At 30.7% G+C, this 24833-nt stretch overlaps 1 protein-coding gene across 2 annotated transcripts; it reads left to right on the top strand.

The window, feature by feature from the left end:
* The first annotated feature begins 19147 nt into the window (after window positions 1-19147).
* Window positions 19148-20727, top strand: LOC109172436 (GATA transcription factor 5-like). 2 transcript variants are annotated; one of them, XM_019321590.1, is made up of 3 exons: window positions 19148-19305; window positions 19385-19744; window positions 19840-20727. In XM_019321590.1, the coding sequence occupies exons 1-3, from the start codon at window positions 19210-19212 to the stop codon at window positions 20497-20499; spliced, it is 1116 nt and encodes a 371-aa protein (XP_019177135.1). In that variant the 5' UTR covers window positions 19148-19209; the 3' UTR covers window positions 20500-20727. The 2 variants fall into 2 exon arrangements, with proteins under 2 accessions (XP_019177135.1, XP_019177136.1); XM_019321591.1 differs by having other exon boundaries at window positions 19149-19306; window positions 19392-19744.
* The last annotated feature ends 4106 nt before the right edge of the window (window positions 20728-24833 follow it).

Below are 24833 nucleotides of genomic sequence, written 5' to 3'. Positions count from 1 at the left end.
ATGTTTACCTTATTAAAATGTGATTATGTGGATAAATTTTAAATTTTGTAATGAAATATAAACAAGTTGATCATGTTTTAAAGTTTTGATTAAATTGGACAAAATAGTATAAGGAAAAAGTAATATATTAACTAAAATATATATATTTAATCAATAATAGGAGTTATATTTGCAACATGATTTAAATCAATAAATACTGTAAAACTTAATGTTATATGAACGATGATGAAGATGTTGACCCAAAACTCTAATGTATTGTAATTGTTTTTGTTTTGTTGTTTTTTTTTTTTTTTTTTTTTTTTTTTTTTTGGTTTAAGGTCCTTACATGCAACGTAGCATCCGATATTGTTATAATAGTACTACCAAGTATCAATATATTCTTATATTAAAACTACGAATAGATTTTATTCAACACAATAAAATATTCGAATTTACATTTGAAAAGCCTAATAACTGAAAATTCAACAACCCAAACTCAATTGAATTGATTGTTTGGTCTGATTTTGACTTTTAATCTTATTTAGCTAGTTGTTTTAATGAATTTGGGATTAATATTTCAAGAATAACATCAAGTACTACAACTTTTCCCTATCCTTCCCCCCAGGTCCCAACCCCACACCTCCAAAAAAAAAAAAAAAAAAAATAATAATAATAATAATACTCGGTAATAATTTAATTTCTGGTCCTCCAAATTCAAATTCCATGAAATTTGGTACCTGTCAATTGAACAAGACATTTGAGGATGTAGCTGGTCACATGCATATATGGTTCATTTAGGACCCCACCAAATCCTTGTTTCATTCTGACCATCTACTGGCCTGGCATGGCAGCTTAATTATTATATCAATTTCCTTTTCATTTTTTTTTTTTTGAAAAAAGAAAATTAATTTTCAATTCCGTAATATTTCAATTATTCGAGTAAGCTAGCAGAAGACTATCAGTGCAAAATTATAATTGTACAAACTTAATACAGTAAAATGCAAGCTTCAATCAATTGCGCCGTCACATTTGATATTTCTAGAGCTGTACCCAACTACTGCATATGTGAAATAGCCCCTCATTAACTCTCACTTAATTCAATTTTAATTGAGTTAATACTCAAAATGGTTATCAACTATAGTGATTTTTGTCAATTTCGTTTTACACGACTTTGATGACGTAATGTAGTCCCAGACTTTTGTGTTTTTGCTCAATTCAGTCATCCGTTTATTATTCTATCAAATTGGTGATAATAAAGAGACAATTCGGTAATCTCAAAATTGGCATTTCTTTACTCTCAGTCCTGCGAAGTGTGAAATTCATCTTTCTTTCACGAATTAATTACTCCCATACTTGTGAATCAAATTTTATATTCGCATGTTTGGGAGTAATTTTGATAGTAATTCGTAAAAGAAATAGAGATTTCATACTTTGCAGGTCAAGAGTAAAGAGATGTCAATATTGAAATTATTGAATTGTCCATCTATTTAACACCAAATTGACGGAATAACAAACGGATAACTAAATTGAGCAAAATCATAAAAGTCTGTGACTACATTAAGTCACCAAAATCGTTTAAGACAAAATTAAGAAAAATCATTATAATTGAGAACCATTTTGGGTATTAAGTCATTTTTAATTATACCTCACTTACTTAATTGCTTCTATTCTTTACATTTATCGAGATAGTATGTAAATGTAATTGATAATCCATTGCATATTAGTAAATAATTTACAAATTTTTAGCTGCGCTATCAATAAAAATCAACATTATTACATTTTATTTCATTAGCCAAATTAAATGAGACTTTATCCACTTGAAACATATTTTGGGAGTTTGGTTGCACAAAAGAATCATAATCGAAATATGAATCAAATATTTGGTAATTGTAAGGAGTTTTTGTGAAATTATTTTGCATGTTTGGTAGTATGGTGGAATTAGAATGATTACAAATATTGACGACTGGTTGTGTATAACCATATAATAGAAATAAAGGTTTTAAAAATACAAAATTAAAAAATTAGGGCAATTGATCCTAATATAATGTCATCCAAAAGCACCGATACTAAAAAAAAATATTGAAACAAAAATAAAAAATCATTAATCTAAACTTAAAATCATATATTACCAATAAAAAGGAATGATATTGTTTTAGTTAGGGGATGAGATTTTTTAATTGAAGGGTAATCAAATCTCATAATTGTGTTTCAAAAAGTTATCACTAAATATTAACTATGATTTTAATTTTTATTCTTAATGTGTAAACCCATGAATCGAACACATCTTGTGTGATTTATTACTCAGTTTTAGGGGCAGGGGTTATGATGACTTAGGGTTATTAGTTTGGTAAAGCTGAAAAGTTTGGTTGGGATTAAAAAGAAATAAAAAAAATAAAAGAATAAGAAGATTTAGGGATGCATAGCTAATTAAACTCTTTGTGTAGCTAGTGATAAACCATAGTTAAGCTAAGCTAGAAATGATTCTAGTTTTACCTTAGCTTGCGCTAACTAGGGAAGAAACTAAACGGGACAAATGTCTGAATAGTTGTGTATATATGCATATAGCCTATATATTATGCATGTCCTGCTATTTTCCCTTGCACTCATGTATGTACTCATATTACTTTTTCTTTTTCAGGAAATTATGAAATATATAATTAAGCTGAAATCTAGTGGTATATGATAGTGTTTTTTTTTTTTTTTTTTTTTTTTTTTTTTTTTTTTTTAATAAGCAAGTTAAATTCCAGCATGCTCAATTTAATGAATTCAATTAAAGTGGGCACAAAATGGGCGGTTACTAAATACTTAATAATGGGTTGTATAAAATTTAATCCATTCATTTTTTTTAATGTTATGGATTATTATATTATTTATTTACTTTAGACTATTTGAAATATTGGTATATATAGATATTGGATCATATGAGAATAAGTTTTTAGAAGAAAATTATGAACCAATCTCAGTTTTACATCTAGAAAAATCGGATGGATCAGATCAAATTTTAGACACTAAACTTTTTGTAATTATCACCAACATCACTATGCAAACTTGGACACAAAAATTTAAAATTTTCAAAATTTTTTAGAATTGCATATATAGTATTAACATATTGCACATACAAAAATGCGAGGCATTGCACTTTAGGTTTGAATTTTAGAGTTTATGACTGAATTTTTTGTTTTATTTGGTTTAGACTTCACTTGTTACTGTTTATGTTTAGCATTTACGATTTAGATTTAAAATTTAGTTTTTTTTTTTTATTGATTTTTAAAATTTATCCTGGTTTGCATATTTAGTTGTTACAAATTGTATATTTAAGTGTTCACGTTTGCAAAGTGATGGTGACGATAATTATGAAAATGTCATTGCATTTTTTAAAAATCTAATATGATCTGTCCCATTTTTACAGATTTAAAACTAAGATTCGTGCTTAGTTTTATCATTGAGGTTAAAACATAGCCACGAGGCCCACGAAAAGGTAGTTGAGTGGGTGGAGCATTACTCTCGTGTTTCCTTCTTTTGTATAGAGCAGGATTTATCCGTTTTTCTCAATATATCTGTAAAGATTTTTTGAATACTACTGACTATATTACAATGTACTACCTGTAGAGATTAGAGATTGAATTTACAACTTTTTATTTACAATCGCGTGCATGTATATGTGACTAGCTAGATTATGAGATTTTTATTGAATTCGTGCATGCACATGGTAATTGTAAATGTACTCATTGACTTAATAGTTACTCCGTATATAACAGTAACCAAAAAAAAAAAAAAAAAAAAAAAAAAAAAAAACTAATAGCCTGATTTGGACTAATCGTAATCTCCTCTACTCTAAAAAAAAGTCTTACAAGTATTAAAGCTACTAATGCTACGCAGCTTTATGCATAATTTACTTAACAGCTCCTTAATTATGTACAAGAAATTGTTAAGTCTAGGAAATTTAGACAGGACCAGTATAAGAAGTCACTGTTACATAGCACGCTGCCATGCTAGGATCTAATATAATGCAACACACACACACACATATATATATATAACACAACAAGCAAAATATATTAGTTCGATCAAATCAAGTTGCAGTACATGAGTAATAGAGGAAACGAAATAGTCCATACAATCTGACTTAAATAGAGCTTTTCTAACTAACACGTGAGCGATCCTATTCGCAAACCGTTTAACAAATATAAAGGAGAGATAGGGTTTACTAATTAATTAATTATCTATATGATATATCAAACTTCATTTTCATAATGTCTTTTTCACGTACCATGCCGCTGGCATAGGGTTTACTAATTAATTAATTATCTGAATTGTATTACGACAACAAACCTTGACGTGTTGGTCTACTAATTATCTTGAATTAAAAACTTTACGACTTTTTTTGTACTTAGTCGCATAAAAAATGCGTCTTTTCCAACATATTGTTACTGAAGGCCTTGGTAAAAAAAAAAAAAAAAAAATCTTCGGTGCAATCTTACCGTCTTTACATTAAAAGTTAAATCCACGTAAAGGTATTGACGAATTGTCAAAATGGTTGGTTAATTCTTAATTCAAAGGAAAACTTTACTGATACAAATATTACTTATCTCGGTAATTATTCAGTTTCAAATATAAAATAGAGTTAATCATTTTTTTAATCTTTTGAATATAGTAATAGTTTTACTTTTTTTTTTTTTTATTGTTGTTCACGAAAGGTTGAATCTCCAACTTGGGCCCTTCACGCCTCATCCCGACAGAGCTGCCAATGTAGACTAGTTTTTTATTATTTATCATTAATCAATATGATTAATGCCCGGTAGGAGAATTTATTAGATGTACACTATTAATTATGTAACAAGATTTATCAAAACAACTACTATAATAAATATTAAAATAGGCGTGCGTTACACATGAGCCATGGTTATCTAATGCACACCTTTAAATAGTGACTGCGAATTTCTATTATCATTTAAAATAAAAATAAATACATCTGCATTTTTTAAATTTTGGTTTAAAAAAAATAAAAATGAAAGAGATGAGAAATATCTTTGCCCGACCCCGTTAATTATAACCAATGTTAGATATTTCCAAAACAGATGCTAAGTGTGTTAGATACTTAGATACTAATAATGTAATTTAACGTTAACTAAATTCAGTCTATGAGAAACCTAATCTTGTAATAGTGAAAGTGGAAACAATTTTGATCTTCAACCATAGTCAATATCTTTACCCCAACACAAATTTAGCCTACCGTTTTAACAATTTTTTTTCCCTAACATGATATATTGACCGACAACCTTAGTATAAACATTGAAGAATCATAGGAAAACACGAGGTGATGATAAAAGGTGAAATGTTTATGTAAAAACGTGAAAGGAGATCCGAGAACAAGTATGTTTGTTTGGGATAATTAAGGAATAAACATCTATCACTTTCAGGTGCATTCGTCCCAATTTTACAAAGCAAAAGCATATATAAATATAGCGTCCGATAATAATAAAGAAACCGTTTTACACCGTCCAAAACAGTTTCCTGGCCCAAATCGTTTTCTGTTTTTCTACGTCAGACCACTTTTGATTATTTATTTATTTATCTTATTATTATTGTGATCAATACGCTATAAGATTATGAGAGGATAAGCATTTGTTTATTTGTTAATGTTTCTTCTTAATCCCCATATAATCCACTTCTGATCTTATTCTACCAGCTTAATTGTTGTGTTGTGTACACGTCAACTTTGGGTTTAATGGGTGGAGCCATCAAATCTCATGCAACTTAACCTTTCTTGATTTTAATTCCCCCGGCCCCCTTTTAAACTTTAATTTGTGTAATAAAATATCATTATGAAATGCATATTGCTAATTTAATTAAAATTTAAATTTGCAGTATGGATCTTTTGCCTAATAAGATAGGATGAGTTCTTGTAATAGAGTCAATAGTATTAAAAAATAATAATTTTTTTTAATCAATTGTAATTATTAAGGTTTCATCGGCCACTATAGAATTCAAATTAAATGTGCATTATTGAATCAATCTAGCATTTCATTATTTGGTGATTCATTTCCACATAATTCCACGACCCAAACGGCCCAAAATTAGGCAGCCAAAACCCTTTATATCATGTCCCCCGTGAAGCGTGATCAACACACCAATAGTCAATGTTGTTGACTCATAAAAGCTAATAAATTAAAATATTATTTGCCTGACCAAACCCAAAATTAATAACAATTTTATTTTCAATTTTCTCCTCGTTGCACGTATGTAACACCATGCATGCATTTCCAGCCCATCATATTCTCAATCAGAACATGCATCGTCAGTTCACTTCATCAATCAAAGGTCAAACACGGGACATATATATATACCTTTACAGCACCGGTCAAAGGTTGGATCTTTGAAAAAACTGTAAAATTCAATTAATGCAGTACCTAATTTTCCACGAAATTTAAAAAAAAAAAATACATTGGCTGTGTGTTTCAGCTTCAAATCTGGAATTCCTCGGTTAATAATAGCATTTGCACATGAATGTTTGGCAAAACAGTTTTGACACTGAAATAATAATAATATACACTATTACAAAAACAGCTTTCTGCGTCTGTTGTACAGATCTTTTTACGTCTGTTTTACTGCAAATGCAGATTGGTAGTACAATAATCTGCATCTGCTGTAAAACAGACACAACTTGTAGCACTTTTCTGCGTCTGATAGATAAATATTGGTTTTTCGAACTAGTGATAATATAATTGTGTCATATATTTTGGTGGGTCAAATTAAAAGTTGGCTAGTGCACTGGGACTTAATTGTTACTTTGTTACAGTAGTTGCCTACCTATATTTTAATTTTTTTTTTTTTTGTGTAATAATAACGAGGTGAATTCAATTCTTGTGGCGGATAATGGTGTCTGTGTTGCAATGATGAAAACAACATAGTATAGCCAGCTGGATGGGAGGATATATACACTGTCAAGGAGGCAGGCCTAGATAGATAAGTTGCATTGAAGTACAAGTCATGTGGTACAAAACTGGAAGTTGAAGTTGTTTTTTGGGGGGATTAATGTGGCCATTTTCAATTCAAACTATCATAAGTGTGTCATCTAACAACCCTAACAATTATCATGATGCTTTTAGGTTCTATATGCTTAATTAGCTACTTATATTATCAACATCAAATTATCACCCAAAGGAATATAATTAGTTAATCCGGCCACCATGTAAATACGTTAGCTTTGCTTAAAGTGATACGGATCGTTGTATAATTAATTTATCAGTTAAAAACATTAACTTTGTCGAAAGTGATATAAGTTTAATATAATGTATGCAGCCAACATATCAGCTATTTTATCAATGATTTACAAATTAATTTTCTTTCCTATATACTAGTTACAGAGATAAATGATCGAATCTATAATTTTTTATTTAGAATGAAAAATTTATGAACTATCAAAAAGGGTTAGTGGTACATGCATGGAGTGTAGGTGAGTACAAGAGAGAATTTAGGGGGTCCATGGAAGCATTTAGATGTGAATGCAATATATATATATATATATATATATATATATATATATATATAGTCATATAGAACTATAGAAGTCACACTTGGTATGATTATGGATTTGATCCAAAATGGATTATGGATAAAAAGTCGGTTAATTCACGTGTCCCACTTCACTGCAGCAGCCAGCAGATCTGTGGGATTTTTTTTTAATATTAATTAATTATTACTCCATATTATATTATTTAATTTAATTTTGACTAAAATTATATATTGCTCAGTATTTTTTAAAATACTATAGACTCTATTACAAAGTAGTATCTGTTCTAAACTTTCTCAAATTATTGCGATTCAAAGAGTCAATAACAAATTATAGGGTTTCAATCATGTGACATTCTTTTAAGGGGAGTCACAGAGGTGACACACAACTACTATAATTAATTGATAATAATAATAATTTATTGTTCATGATAATTTGTTTCCTAATATAATTATTAAAGGCAGTAGATACAAGCTTAAATGTAGCTTGAGTTGTCATTTATGTAGGTTTCTAATTTTGTCTGAAATAACTCAATACTTTTTCCAGATTTTAAAGAAAACGGCGACGGATTGCTGGCAACGGTACGCTGACAAAAATTTAAATGACACAAATGATTATAGTCGGAATAGGTGTTGTGTGATGCTATTTTACTTTTTATTAGTTTTTTTTGTTCAAATGTACTGTAATATTTTTAAAAAATTCAATAAAAATATGAAATGCTGATTTGTCCAAATAAATGAATCAGATTAGTTTTCACTTTTTACTTGGAAGCATGTTCTCGCTCGGAAAAGAAAAGACGCAGCCGAGTAAGGAAAAATATACGGTGGACGATGGCCTATATTGCAATGTAGATCATAAATAAATATTCACTTTTAATATGCTAAAGGTCCATTATTTCTGTATTGAAATTTCATTATTTGATACTCCACTATAAAATAATGTACTTTATGTGAATTTCACCTTACAATGTATAATGAACATTTAGTATACTAAATAATGAAGCTTTAGTATACAAATAATGTACACTATAAAAATATAATGAACTTTTACTATATTAAAAATGCATTTTATGTAAAATTTTCACCTTACAATATGGACTATTGTTCACGGTATAAGGATTCTATAATTACATTATATTACTCAATATCTCCTTAAAAAAAAAAAAAAAAAAACTCGGATATGTGTAAAAGGATTTGAAATATTTTTAATTTGTTTTTCATTAGCTGTCTCCAGCCCAATTATTTCATAGTCCGTATCTGCTATGGGCTTCTAAGGGCTATTTTGAATTTCCTAAACAGGATCTGACTATTTTGGGCTCAAAGAATACTTGGAATGAATAATTTGGCATCACAACTATACATTTTCTTTTGCACTTTATAAGAGACAACCTTAGATAAGTTAGTTCGACCTGATTGTTCTTGATAATCATAAAGTTATAAATTTGACTCTCTGGAGTATCATATTGACCTTCTTAATTTGAATTGATTAACTACGAATAATCTAGACTGATTTACGTAATTATGATAGCAATATGAGATGTATTCGGAGCTCACAAGCTAGTTTTCCCAGTAAAAGCAAAAAATCAAAAGAGGGATACGTAAATGAGAGAATATTGATATAACGTGACAGAAGACATGTAGTGAGGTGTTGGAAAAAACATGAATGACGCAGGTGCATGTACCATAAAAAGCAAACGTTAAAATCGTCGAAGCCTCACATCCATCGCATCAATGCGCCCATGCCCATCAACAACCATTCCCTATACTCTACTTCTTAGCCTTCACCTAACAACCTTATTTCTTATGAAGGAAACTACTCACAAACTCGGAGTTTTACTACATGTAATTCCAAATTTTACTTTTAAAATTTACTCTCTAATGTGACGGGGTTGATAAGCTATTTTTTTATACGGGTCCCAATACAAGTGTTTATACCAAAATTTTGTGTGTGTGAGTGAAAGTTAAGAATATAAAATGAGAGTACACATATTATTTTCCCCCAAACTCGCATTGGTTGCTCAATTGGTCAAAGGGGTAAAATTTGATAACAATGACCTAAGATCAAGTCTCACCAACAACAATAAGCAAAGAGATTTACGTCTTCCTAAACTAACTACTCCCAAATTCCCTTTTTTTTTTTGGGTCAGATCACGAAATGTTCTTATAACTCTAACAAAAAAAAAAAAGAAACTATATTTAGAGAAGTAAAAACATATTATTTTTCACATATCCAACAAGTGATAAAACAAAGCCCTTCCTTCTTCCAACAAATCACTTTTATATTATATCATATAATATAAATATGAACTAGAGTCAAGAGTTACACAAGCAAATGGAAGGGATATGGTAAATTAAAGATTATAATAAAAGCACGACCTAACTTCAGAGGATAACTTGAAAAGCGAACCAAAATAACAAGTAGATAGATAAGAAGTAACAAAACGGGATAAAGAATCTATCATTAAATTAACTTCAAGAAAAATGCGTGAGGTCGAAGCACTCAAAATGATTCAAAATAGTCATTATTATGATTTGTTTGATTTTCTCAAAACAAGAATGATATATCCTAAGGATATGCATGAGATGAGAGGTAGTAGTTTATGAATATAGTAATATTTTCGTGATTATTTATCTAATATATTTTAAAAAATGAACTAATTCATACATTGCAGAAAGTTGATAAAAAAAAAAAAAGTTTAGACAAATGTAAAAATGTATGGGAAAGTGGGTTCACTGAGCTTAAAATTTGGTAGTTGTTAAGGATAGCTTAATTGGTTTTCTGGTAAAATATCGTTCTTGATGAACATTAGAGACAAATCTTCTCATTTAAAAAGACCGTTAAATCACGATAAATTTTTAAAATTTCTTTACAATTTTTGTAAATAAAGTCAAAGTGTGAGGCCTTTGAGATAAGGAATTTAACCCTTTGTACCAAAGATTAGGTGGATGGAGGCAACATCACAACACAGCCACAATAAAATAATTTTTTTTTTTTTTTAATTCGCATAGACAGCTTAGTTAGGTAAAGTTTGGTAAGAATGATATATAAGTGATAGTCTCATCCACAGCAGTGTGCATGGGAACAATCTCTTAACGTGATGAGGGCCTCTATAGTTCAGCTAAGTTACCGTAAATCCTCCCAAATAATCTGTTGTACCAAAATGAGGGGTCCTTGGAGTTGGTGATTCAATTTTTTTGGGAAGAATAAATTAAAGCTTTCACCATTGTGGCAAAAGCTAGATGTAACGTTTCTTCTTTTCCATTATCCATCCTGTCCCAATATAGTAACTACTCAAACCCCACGTCTATACCCTAAGCCTATATATGTACGTCATATTAATAGAGTAGTATGAGTTCTTTCCTCCGTCATCCTTTAACCTTACGATAAATAACATGACTTTGATAAAATTTTAAATAAATTCAAAGACATTTATATCATGGACCATGTTCCACATAGCATTATGGATTATAAAAATTACAATACAACTATACAAGACATATATACATGTTATATATTTACTTATTTTTCAAATTTAATTTAGTTACATAATATGTGTTCATATGCACAGAATTTCACAACATAAAACACATAAATTCATAACATAAAACACAATTACTAATTTATTTCAGGTACATAATTTATACACTTAGAGTACAAAATTTCATAACACAAGATACAAAAACTCATAATATAAGAGATGCACACATGTACCAGGATTTACAGTGCACTGTAAACCTAGTCCATGGTATAAGGATTGAGGCAAATTTTACTGTGGATCAGATCTATGTAGCAACGTGGACCATGAAGTATGTATCATTTTAATTACACCTAAATTTAATATTATAAAAAATTGAATTAAAAATAACTACAGTCAAGCCTCGTTAACCAAACTAGACGCATAAAATGGGATGAAGCGAGTATTTTAATTACACTTCAAGTCATTTGATCATATATGTTATTGTATGACTTTGCATTTTAGTTTTTCTGTGTATTGGGCCAGGGCACTATGGACCCTGATCCAAAATATAATTTGCCTAGAATTAGATGGTGCTTTAGTTGATTGGGCTCTATTTTAATGGGCCGAACACCTTGGGCCGTCTCCATTACTCCAACACTTCCTTAAAAAAATTAAAAGAAAACGTAATTATTGGTTTACAAGTTTAAATATTCATAATTAAAAGTTTTAGTATTTGTTAAACGCTTATTATTTTAAATTTTTTTAAACACTCATCATTCTTAATTTCTACTCCGGTATTTGATTTGCCCTTTTAGTTTCTATTTTATCTAGAGCCTATTACCTAGATTTTCTTAATATAATTTACTTTCCTTTTGTAATTTATAAATTATTACATAAGAACGTAATTTACTTAGTCCATACACTAATAAAATGAATATAGTTTTATTTTTTTTTGGGCACAAAAAATAAAAAATAAAAACTGCAGATTAAAAGTCGAAGTCAAGAGCAGACCGCCTTGGCAGCGTAAACCACGTGCCGGTTTTCAATTGGCAGAAAGGGTCTGGCAGCTGACAGCCATCCAACGTTGCGTATAATATCGAGGGGTCTGAGGTTATTATTCTTTGTTGGCTGTGTTTTTATTTTGGTTTTCTCGGTGCTTCAAATTTTGAAATTTTGAAACCAAACGATGTCTTATACATTATTGGCGCTAACCTGTCGGCGTTTCACATGCAAGCCTCGCTTTGTGCAGCCTACCCACTCCTACCTGCCAAATTATACCGACCACCATAATTTTGCATTGTGAATTTTGATCAAAAACCACATTTAAATGATGTATCTTTAATTTACTTATAAACACATAATTTGTTAATCAGACACATAATATGTTAACTGTAGATATATGATTTAAATATCATTTTGGACCAAAGTCCAAAATGCACTAAAATAATAATCTTACTGTACCCATAGAGTTATTTAAATTTTTTAATCAAAATATATCAATATGGATGTCATTTTAAAAGATACTAAATGACATTTTTATACATTAATTTTATTTGAAAGAAAATAAAATACATTTAAATTGAGAAAAATTCATGTAGAAAAATAAAAATATTTTTATGCATATAGCAATATGCACATTGTTAAATATATTTTGACGCCAAATTAGAAAATTTTAAACGTTGATTTGTGAAATTACAAAGACCTTACTGGAATTTGTTGTCTACCACCATTGTTAACCGTAATGTTTTATTTATTTATTTATTTTTTTGTTTTGTAAAATTATTTCAATGATGTTGTATTGCTTACTAGTCAACGCTATTGCATGAATCATGATTCACAAATTTGTCCTAAAATGTGGCTTGGCAACATTAAATACCAAATCCTAGTCTATTCTTGGCCAAAGTTTCAAATCATATGTAAAACATTATTTAATTTTTTTGAACAAATTGATTATGGATTTGACAGGAAAAATAGATATAAAACTTTAGAAATTCAAACTCGTTTTAATCATATATAGAATTCATGTTTTAAACAGGGCCCGCCTTATTTGGATTAAGGGTCCAAATTCCCAGACGTTATGCCGTGGAACCGTGTTTACCATTCATAGTGAACACGGTTCCAACGGTGTTAGTGCACCGTTATCTTTTTTTTTTTTTTTTTTTTTTTTTTTTTTTTAATTACGTGACTGCCTACACATTCACTTTGGAACCATGCCTACACATTCATTTTGGAACCATGAGATTATGAATTTTCTGTTATGAGATTATGAATTTTCTGTTATGAGATTATGAATTTTCAGTTATGAGATTATGAATTTTCTGTTATGCGATTATGAATTTTCTGTTATGAGATTATGAATTTTCATTACATTCATAATTTCGGAGTTTCGGACATTCATAAATTATGAATTCATGCATGCACATTCACTTTGGAACCATGCCTACATATTCCCGTCCGAAATCACGGACATTCATAAAATTATGAATCCATGCCTGCACATTCACTTTGGAACCATGCCTACACATTCACTTTGGAACCATGAGATTATGAATTTTCTGTTATAAGATTATATGAATTTTCTGTTATGAGATTATGAATTTTCAGTTGTGAGATTATGAATTTTCTGTTATGCGATTATGAATTTTCTGTTATGCGATTATGAATTTTCTGTTATGAGATTATGAATTTTCATAAAATTCATAATCTCATAACAGAAAATTCATAATTTGATCAGTAACGCGCCGTTAACTCCACATCCGCGATTTTTTTTTTTTTTGCCTAAAAACGACGTCGTTTTGACTTGTGTTCACCATTCTCGGTGAACACGATTCCACGGCATAATTTGCGCCAAATTCCATGCACCGGTAATAATTGTGTGTAATATATATATATTTTTTTAATTAAGTGAGTTTGTCAACTATCATGTACTCTGATGATATTCGAGTAACTATTTCAAATAGATAGTTATAGGTTTGAACCTCAGCGGTGCGGACTTCTTTACCAAGAATTATAAGTATTTCAAAAAAAAAAAATGAATTTATCTTGTCTTTGTTAGAAGTAAGATTATTTAACAGTCAATAATGTAGTTAATATGATTATTTAATTTTTTTTAAAAATACTATATTGATGATATAGTTAATCACTTTTAAATATTAATAAAATAAGATATCAGTTGGTATGTGGCATATTTATATCATATTATGTTGATGTGATACTGTGATAGTGATAACCACAATGCCATTTCAGCAAAGTTAATGATCATATATTAACACCGTCTATCTTAAAACACACTATACAAGTGTAATATTCAAAAAGTTTGTTGTAAAAGATATTGGCCATGTTTGATAATATAGTGAGTTTATTTGTCAATTTTGACTTATTTGACCACTATTAGCTGTTTGATTTGGTTAAACAATCAATTAAACAATCAATATGAGTATTTGATTAATTAATTTTTTTGTGTAACAACTTATTGCTCAAAAATGTTAAAATTCAAAAAGCTGTTTAAAGTAGCTTTTTTTGATAAGTTTTTTGAGAAATTCATTTGGCATGTAATAAGCTATTAGCAGCTAATTTACAAACACTTTTCTACAATCAGCTAATGTTATCAACTAGTTAAACTCATTAACTCAATCAGCTAACAATTATTTACCAAACAACCCATTAACTAATTTCTTGGTTGTAAAAGTTGGTTATTGGAGATAGTCAAAGATACCAATCAACCATGATGTACGTGTTCATTGAATAGATTGGATTGTTGACATAGTCGGTGTAAATTCAAGACTAGAGGTGTTCAATTCATTGAAAATGGCTTCTAATTTGTAGTGTCCACTAAAAAAAAAGGTCAAATTTAGTGAAGTGTGATATTATTTAAATAAAAAGGTACATGTGATTGAACCATTATAGATATTGAATTCTATTATTTCTTATTATAAATAAATTTAATACCTATCATTGTTACGATTTGTGTTGTAAATATAAATATTTTCTTTTTTTTTTCTTCTTCTTCTTCTATATCTAGAAAAATAAAATAAAACGATAAATTAAACTCATCATTTCTCAAGTACACAGTGGGGGTATTGAAACTTGTTGTGGACGATAATGTTTGGCGCGGCTAGGCCTCATGTGTAATGTCAAACCACCTAATGGGCATGCCATGTGTATTGCTAACTTTCAATCATGTCAATTTCATATATATGAATGTAAATATCCTTTAATTTCCATTTCAATTCACTCCTTGCCGTTAATTAATCAGGTTAATTGGCATGAATAGCCGTGCACTTTCATCCTTTAAGAGAGGTCGGGAAGTCGAACCCTCTCTCGTATGAAAAAATCAATATGGCCAGTACTTTTGCTCCTTAATTGGACCGACCTAATGCGAATGAGGATTAATCTAAATATGATAGGGGTTTTAAAGGTGTCTCCTACAGTTAGAATCTGCTTATGACACATCATGACTTGTCCAAAAAAATTCACTCCTTACCGGCATGGCGGCATTCACTTCCCATGCAAAAATAAAAATAAAAATCTAATAATTAACTAAATGTATAAAAATGGAGTTTAGTTTTCACACAACTTATTGATAAATTAATTTTATGTAATTGATAATTTAGTTGGCACTATTAAATTAAAAACTAAATGTAGAGTTGTTATCAAAGTTAAGAACAGGATATAGTTAAATTATTAGTTAAAGACTAAATCTGAAAATATCATGATTAAATATAAATTGATCTATTTTTATTCATGACTGAGGTATTCCCTTGGTTGATTAAGAGTAATGTTACTTTTTTATTTATTTATTTATTTAAAAAATCACTCTCTCATATTCACTTTCATCAAAACGTCAAAAACCATGTTTGATTACTCAGCGGTTTGGAATAGCAGTTTGCTCCAATATTATTTGAAAAATCCAAATATTCTCTCAATTATAGCCTCATGGATGAAAGAGTAATTTGGATTACAAAGAAAATATCTTTGGAAATTACGAACCCTCACCAAATTCGGAGCATATATAGTCTAGAGAGAAGTTATTTTTAGAGAGATGATTACATTTTGATTAAAAAACATCTTTGTACAAGTTTTACCAGAAATACTCTAAAAAAAATTCTCTCAAGATATTTATCTACAATATGATTTTTCAATGATCTTGAAGATAAAAAAAAAAATTATAACTCGTATTCCATATTAGTTGTGGTGCACTGGTGGGTGAATCAGTGAGTCGCACAGTAACGTTTAAGACCTCCGAGCTAATCAAAACAACTATGGTACGGTGTCTTGCAAATTTCGTACATACTATACAGTGTGTGGTATAGCACATACTAGTGAGATTGTTCTCTTACCGTTGGTAGCGGGTTAGATTTACGATTGGTAGTCCCCCAGGCCAAGTGTAGATGTTGTTTGCACATAATTGAGTAAACAAATCTTTGTTGATTTTCTTTACATAGTGTTTGATTAGTTTTTGTTTCACAATTGATAATCTGACTTGTTAACTGCATAACCATGAATCAGTAAGTATAATATGAAAACACAGTTAAGTAATCTCAATAGTAATTAAGTAAATTCGAGGGACAAACGCACTGAAATCTAATAAAACATATCGATCACTCTATATGTAATTTTTACTTAAAATAGTCCATTGTCCAAACCAAAATAGTCCTGGTTAGGACTATTTTGGTTAACAATTACATACTTGAGAATGAAATTGAGCAAGTTTGAAAGTCGAAGACCAAAGTAGTGAAATTATAATAGTCGAGGGACCAAATCATGTATTAACTCAGTGTAAATATATAGCCAAATTACATATACATGTAAGTGCTAATAGATCATTACGAAAAGAAAAATGTTAGTTGTAAATCATAATGTAACATGCTATAAAGATGGCACAAAATACACTTGATCAATTATCAGTAAAAAATGAGATGTTCAAAGAGGCACAGAAAAAAACATGCAATATTAATTGTGAATGAAATGATAGGCTTAAATTAGTAACTTCTAGGATAGTATATAACTTAAGAATTCAAAGTCTATAATTTTGATCTTAAAAATGAGGAAGCAACAAACTTACAAGATGCATTTGACTTTTGTAAGAAGGTTAATTGACTCAAAGTAAGATAAGACAAATTACACTAATATGAATGCTAAGAGAAAAAAAAAAAAAAAAAACATTAACGAGGTTTTTATTACAAATTGATATTTGAGATGTTGAAGATATGAGTGAAAGAATTTGTGAGGATGATGTCATTGGCATAGCAAAGAAGTATGAGTTGAGTGTGGAACTCGTAAGTGTATACAGAGATAGTTAGCATTTCGACTATTATATAATCTATAAAAGACAAATGGTATGTATTTGGCAAAGCAAATGCGTGATTTTTGCTTGAGATCTTAAACTTACTTGTGTAAGTTAAAGACGTGTAGAAAAATTGAGATGAATAACCTTAACTTTTTCTTAAGATACAACTTTTTTCCTTAAAGAAGTACTTTAAGAAATACGTTTTTAATATATATCTAATAAATGTGATAGTATTTATATAGACGTGACAAGAGAGAACACGATGAACCGTGACAAAAAAAAATTAATTAATTAATTATATATATATATATATATATATATATATATATATATATATATATATTGAAAAACATAGTTGATATTTATATTGATAATTCTAACATTTTCACCCTCTTGTTACTAAATAGGCCTTGGCTTGAAGCATTCAAGAGTCTTGTGGGCAAGCATTCAACAGTCTTATATGATTTATTGCCTCTTTACTCAATAAATGCATTTATGCCCTCCAAGGCTCCAACATTCATGAGCGATCTGGGATGGACTAAAAATTAAACCATCATATATATATATATATATATATATATATATATATATATATATATATATGTATATATATATATATATATATATATATATATATAAAGAGAGGGAAACTCAAAGGGGTAACTCCAAGTGGCAAATGAGTTTCTTTGTAGGGATGATCCTCGAGATAATCTGAGTTTGATTCCCGCAAGTGACAATTTTCTTTTGGGCAACTCCTATATATGCCCAGAACACACCGTGATTCTCATATTTACATGAAATCAAATTATGATTTCATATATATGCCAGTGTTACATTATATAAACATTTCAATACTTAAATTAAAGCTCAGTCTGAATTTACAAATAAAACTCTAACAGGGCGTTTGGTTGGAGAGAGAGAATTACGTGGGAAAGGATTTGCAATTCTATGGGAGATGAATTACTGGGAATAAAGTGAGAATTTCAATTCCAATGTTTGGTTGACAGGAATAGAATTATTGGGAATTTCAATTCCAATGTTTGTATACATGGGGATTGAAAGGGAATAAGTATTATAAAGTCCAAAATGTCCATGGTTGTTGTTAATCATTAATTTTAAGTTAAAAAATGGATGGGTAATTTTGACTTGTTATTATCTTTTTTTTCTTCCTAAAATCCCAATAATTAAAATACCAGGGAAGGACATGGGATTTTAATTCCATGAAAATGGAGGAATTGCAATTCCATGGAATTACAATTCCTTTCAACCAAACAAGAGAATTTTGTGGTCTTTGGAATTAGGTGGGAATTAAGTGGGAAGGAAATTTAAAATTCCTTCAACCAAACGCATTGTAAGTGATAAATTAAAACTAGTCTAAATAGTCTATCTATCAAAAGACAAGGCTTTATATATATGGTAAATTATACTTTGCAATAAAATGACAAGATGAGTAAAGTGGTAGTGGATAACATTTGTTATGCAATAAGTTCAAATTTTAATGTGAGCAAGTATGTAGTTATTTATTTTAGACATATTAATGTAATATATTGATGGTAAAAATAATTAATTTTAAATATTTATAAAATAATATATGAGTTCAATAGTAAATATCATGATATAATAGTCTTGGTTAAGTTAATGGTTATAAACACAATACTACAAGAGACCTCACAAGTATTTTGACCACCTTTAATTTGTTAAAAAGTATAGACAAATAAATGTGACATTAATTTGTTTTGGCTTTTCAAAAAATGTGACATTAACTTTGATTTATTTTAATTAATTTGGTGGTAAATTGTGATTCATTAACAGTTTATTTATGAAATTTACTACTCCGTAATAATAATAATAAAAATAAATTGAGAAGAGAAGAGAAAAATTGGCACTTGTTTTTATACGGTACAGAAGAAAGAGTTTCTTGGGCGGGGCACGGGATTGTTGTATTCTTCCCCTTTATCTCTCCTTCCTTCAATGCTTTACCCAACTTCTCACCACTCCCATTTCTCCCCTCTCAGCTCTCTTTCCCTTCTTCCACCGCCGCCTCACCCTCCATCCTCACCCCTTAAGGTCCTTGCTATTTCGTTTTTCATGAATTTATTGCTTAATTTTTGTGTTTTTTCCTTGAGTGTAACGCTTGTTTTTCCAGGCTGTAACTGTAATGGAGTGCGTTGAATTAGGTAGCTTTCTTAGGCCACAGGCGGCCTTGAAAATGATTCACCAGCAAGGCTATTTGGAGAATGAGTTTGCGGCGGCGGCCGGTAACGGTCAGGGCGGTGTCGCCGCCATTTCCGGCGATGACTTGTTCGTGGACCAGCTTCTTAACTTGTCTAATGAGTTTGTTGAGGCGGAGGCGGAGAAGGAGGAGGAGAAAGTGGAGGAAAAACGTGTTGAAAATTTATCTGTAACGCTTGTCTCTGCTTCGCCCCAAAAAGAAGCGGAGACCGTTACTTTTCCGGTGACGGATGATTTTGCTGGTTCTATTCCCGGTAGCGAGCTTAGTGTTCCGGTGAGTTTGCCTTTTTTGAATTTATTATTGTTTGTTTAGTATTAAATTTGGTTTAATTTCAAAAAATTTGGTTTAATTTCTGTTATCTTTTCCAGGCGGATGATTTGGATAACCTGGAATGGTTATCTCATTTTGTGGAAGCGTCATTTTCCGATGAGTACTCGCTCACGTGTCCTGCCGGAAAACTGTTGCCCTTACCTTCGGAGGAGAATAACCACCTCTCCCGGTCTGAAATTCCGGTTCAAGGCAAACCGGGCTTCATCTCCCCTGTTCAGACCAAGGCCCGGACAAAACGTGCCAGAACCGGCGTCCGAGTTTGGCCGGTCGGAGCACCACCGTCATTCACAGAATCCTCAGTCTCATCGTCTTCTTCGTCTTCCTCTTCCTCAACCACCACCTTATCGTCCTCGCCTACAAACCGGTGGTTTGCGCAGTGCAATTCCGGTCAGCTTATAGGGAAGCCGGTGGCGAAGAAGCCGGGCATGCAGTCGGCTCAGCAGTCGCGGCGGTGCAGCCACTGCGGCGTTCAGAAGACGCCGCAGTGGCGCGCCGGTCCACTCGGCGCCAAGACGCTCTGCAATGCCTGCGGAGTAAGGTTCAAGTCCGGTCGGCTCTTGCCGGAGTATCGACCGGCTTGCAGCCCCACCTTCTCCCGCGAGCTGCACTCTAACAACCACCGGAAAGTTTTGGAGATGCGGCGGCAGAAGGAGGCGGAAACCGAACCCGGTTTGGCTTCTCCGGTTCAGAGTTTTTGAATTAGGATAGAATTTAGAAGAGTAAACCGAAAGTAGTATATTATTATTCATTTGAAGTAGGATTAGTTCGAGTTATGGTTAGGCCCGGTTCAGTGTACATTTTCTGAAGTGGACCCGGTTAGGTGCGGTAGGTTTTGAAGGTTAGTGTAACGGATGCGGAAGGACTTCATTGTACTTTCAGTTTAAAAAGAATTTATTTCTTCACATTTATATACATTATTATTATGACGGTGTAAAAATTAATTTACTTTTTACCTCAAAATTCAAGTACAACAATGCCATAAAAAGTTATTAATTCAACACGGACAGGTAAACTAACCTCTATAAACAATAATATAATTTGTGGAGATTAAATAGGTAGTTAAGACTCTGTTCACCGGATCCAATTAAAAGCTAGTTTAAAGTTTAAAAATTAGATGTTAGAAGTTGAAAGGTTTTATGATATTCTATATAGGTCTTATTTAATAAAATAGTTAGTTTATCGGTCAATTTTGTCATTATTAGCTGTTTGACTTGGTTAAACAATTAATATGAACGTTTGATTAATTAGCTTTTTGTACAATTTATTGTTTTAAAATGTTAAAATTTAAAAAATGTTCAAACTAATTTTTTCGATCAGCTTTTTGAGAAAGTTATTTTTGTATGTAATCAATAGTTAATTTACCAAATATTTTTTTACAATACGCTAATGTTATCAACTAGTCAAATAACTAATCCAATCAGGTAAGTTCTATTTATCAAACATATGAATCCATGGACTAATCATATTTATTATTATTTTTTAAATGTAAAGTAGTAGGGGTAAAAGTGAAAACTACTAAAAGCTATGGGCATTTTCCCCAATTTGTAATGGAAGAATCATCTAAAATTAAGAATGTTTTTTTTGGTCAACCTGTAGTTGACAAAGAAAATTTGTAATCACTAGCCAATTTAAACGATGATATATTGAGTAAACTTTACTTTTAAGACTCTGAAAGTTTAATTATACCTCAAAATAAGTTATAGAATTTTAAAATTATCATGCTAAGCCGCAAGTAAGGTTGCAGGCTGTGTAATTGTGTTCTCCGAGAATCCGTTTGATGATGTTGTTGTTGGAACAACTCACTTTCCTAACAAGAAATTTCAATTGGAAAGTAAGAACTTGGTGAGAGCGGTAGAATATTTCAGTTTTACGGCTATTGTTAAAAGTAGTTCAATCTCACTCTGAAAATCGCACTCTGGATATCAAAATCGGGTAATTTGTATATTTGAAAAAATAGAAAATATAATTTGATGAGGAGGAAGATGATGATGTTGGTAGTGGTGTTGGAAACGGTTCAAACATTTGTGATGAGGGCGTTAAAAAGCCAAAACAATATGAGTATATGAGGGAGGGCTTTAGATGCCAAAGACAAAAAATAGCACACAAAGGGAAAGAGGAGTTGGGGGTTGTCTATGGCGTAAGGTATAAGCATTCTTTAACAATGGAAATCACAATGGATGGCTTTCCATCCCTCATTTCCCTCTTTTTTTTTTTTTTTTTTTTTTTTCTTTTCAATAATGAATTTATTATGAATTTCGTGTGGGGCACTACGTTTAATGTTTGGTTTGAATTTTGTGCATTGTTTACATTTATTGTGTCTTATAAAACTCATTTTTATATATTCAGTGATAAATATAATTGATTGATTTTATCACAAATTATAGAATTGGTAATAAAAATACTTTCTAACACGAGAATTATGCTTCAGTCATTTAGGGAAAACTATTCAGTGGATCCGGGTCTACATTGTAAGGTAAACCAGAGTTCAAAATACACAATTTATATACTGAATGCTCACAATTTTATAAAAAAATAAATTAGGAAAGTTTAGTATGTAAATTGTGAACATTCAGTATGCAAATTGTGTATTTTCTATTCGAGTCCACCATACCATGATCCATGGTATAACAATTGAAACTCGCATGGGCAGCTCAACTGGTCATAGAGGTGAAACTTTGGAAGAATGAACAGGGATCAAGTCTCACCAGCGGCAGTGTGGGAGCTACCTCTCAAAGTGAGGGGGTTCCTTGTGCGTGCGCAGTGAGCAAAGGTCTAGCCTCTGTGGTTCATGTTCAGTTGAGTTGCCATGATTTATATTTTCACAAATGCTCTGTCAGGTTGGGGTTCAAACCTTTTGGAAGAATGGTATAACAATTGAATTATAAGAGTCTCGAAATGATGAGGACGACGGGTTCAAACCAAAGGAGAAAAAACTATGGAAATATCTACAAATCCAGCGGGGATTTTGCCTACAAATTGGTCCCTTTTCGTCTTGCTTTATGTATATATATTTGTTGGGTGTGTTTGAGATCAGAGGTGCTTAATTTAGTGAGAGGATTCACATACTTTATGTGAAGAGAGAGAGAGAGAGAGAGAGAGAGAGAGAGAGAGAGAGAGAGAGAGGAGTAGCTTCCAAAGTATGAAGAGAATGACGTGATGATCTTGGGTGGTATGTATAGTAGGTTCAGTAAAGGTGTATTGTATACTGGAGGGAATCCAGGTTATGCCAAATTTTATACTACATGGTAAAACAGAGTTTGCATACAAGGGAAATATGTTACTCCGGGTATTCATTTTTTATTTTAGTTCTATGTATCCCATGTTAATAGAATTTTAGCTATTTAAAGTTCTATCATAATAGATTAGCCAGCCAAGCACCTTGTGCTCATATGGTATATAGTGATTCTCCCATATGAAAGGTTATGAGATTAAGTTTCAGTGTAAGCGAAGAAAAGTATAGATGAATAGAATAGAGTCACTATTTTTAGTTAAAAGATATTTTTGTGATTCTTTATTTATCTTAGGGAAAATGGCACTTTTTACCCCTGAGTTATATATTTATAGCACTTCTTCCCCCTCAATTATTTAGGTAAGCACATTAGCTCCCTCAATTATTCTAAAAGTGGTGCTTTTCCCCCCTAATATATTAAATTGACATTTATACCCTTAAAGTAAACATTTTATTTATTTTACTACTCCAACAAATTATTGCGTATACGTAGGGATGACCACGGTTCGGTTTGAAATGAACCGGATACTAAAGCAATCGAATTAATAGTTTACGGTTATAATTCAGATCTAGAACCCAATATTTAAATGTCAATTTATTAAAAATATGTATCAAAAAAATGGAATCTTGAACCGTGAACCGGCGGTTCCGGATCTGATTCGCGATTTTGAACTGTCTTTATTTTAAAATTTTATTTTTTATTTTAAAATAGTCTAAATTCAACAATAAATGTATTTTATTTTTTCAGTTCAGAACATGAACCGTCCATTCCGGTTCATGATTTTAATAAACTCTAAATATCGAATTTCGATTCTAAATTGTAATTGGAATATTTCGGTTTGGTTGCTATAGTGTTTGTTTAGTTTGAGCCAAATTATGGTCATAATTTGTTGGAGAAAAAAAATAAATTAAATATTTAGTTTAAGGGTAAATATGTCCATTTAACATTTCAGGGGGAAAAACAACCACTTCAATAATTTAGGGGAAAAAAATACTATAGGTATATAACTCAGGGAGAAAAAGTGTCATTTTCCCTTTATCTTATTTCTCATCTTTTTTCAACTAGTTTCCGGATTATTATTACCATCACCACAACCACCAAAACCACTACCGATTTCTTCTATGAGACCGTCTCACGGAGTTTCATCCGTGAGAAGGGTCAAATTTTGGATAAGTATTACATTTTTTCACATAAGTATTACAATTTTCATCATAAGTAACTCTTCAACTCTTAATATTACATTTTGATTTAAAAGTATGACATTTTTTCATCAAAAGCATCACATTTTAAGTCCTAAGTATTACACTATCTCTCATAAGTAACAATTAAATAATTTATTATTTATGTTTAGTATTACATTTTTTTTCTCATAATTAACTATTCAACCTTAAATATAACATTTTGATTTAAAAGTAGTATTACATTTTTCCTCAAAAGTATTACACTTTTTGTAACAAACAATTTATTCTTGATTAATATTACATTTTATAGCATATATAAGTATTAGGGATAAGGGTCAAATAGACCCTCCAACTACATAGCAAAGTGCAATTAGCCCCTCCAACTAAAAAAACATTCAATTAAACCCTTCAACTTATTAAAAGTGTGCATTTATCATTTTTAACAAGTTACCAAAAGGTTACCAATTAATTTTGCTTGCTTGGCATCTACATGGCATTTCATTTAAATATTTTAAAAAACTTAAAAAAAAAAAAAAAAAACCACCGGCGAAGGATAAGCCTCAACGCCGTCAGATTCATTTGAACAGAGAAAATGGCTTCTCTTCTCCGTTAGCTCTCCGT

Source organism: Ipomoea nil, unplaced genomic scaffold (assembly GCF_001879475.1).
Source record: "Ipomoea nil cultivar Tokyo-kokei standard unplaced genomic scaffold, Asagao_1.1 scaffold0418, whole genome shotgun sequence".
Taxonomy (NCBI): domain Eukaryota; kingdom Viridiplantae; phylum Streptophyta; class Magnoliopsida; order Solanales; family Convolvulaceae; genus Ipomoea; species Ipomoea nil.
The sequence above is the reverse complement of the archived record's forward strand: the minus strand, read 5'-3'. Positions and strand labels throughout refer to the sequence as shown.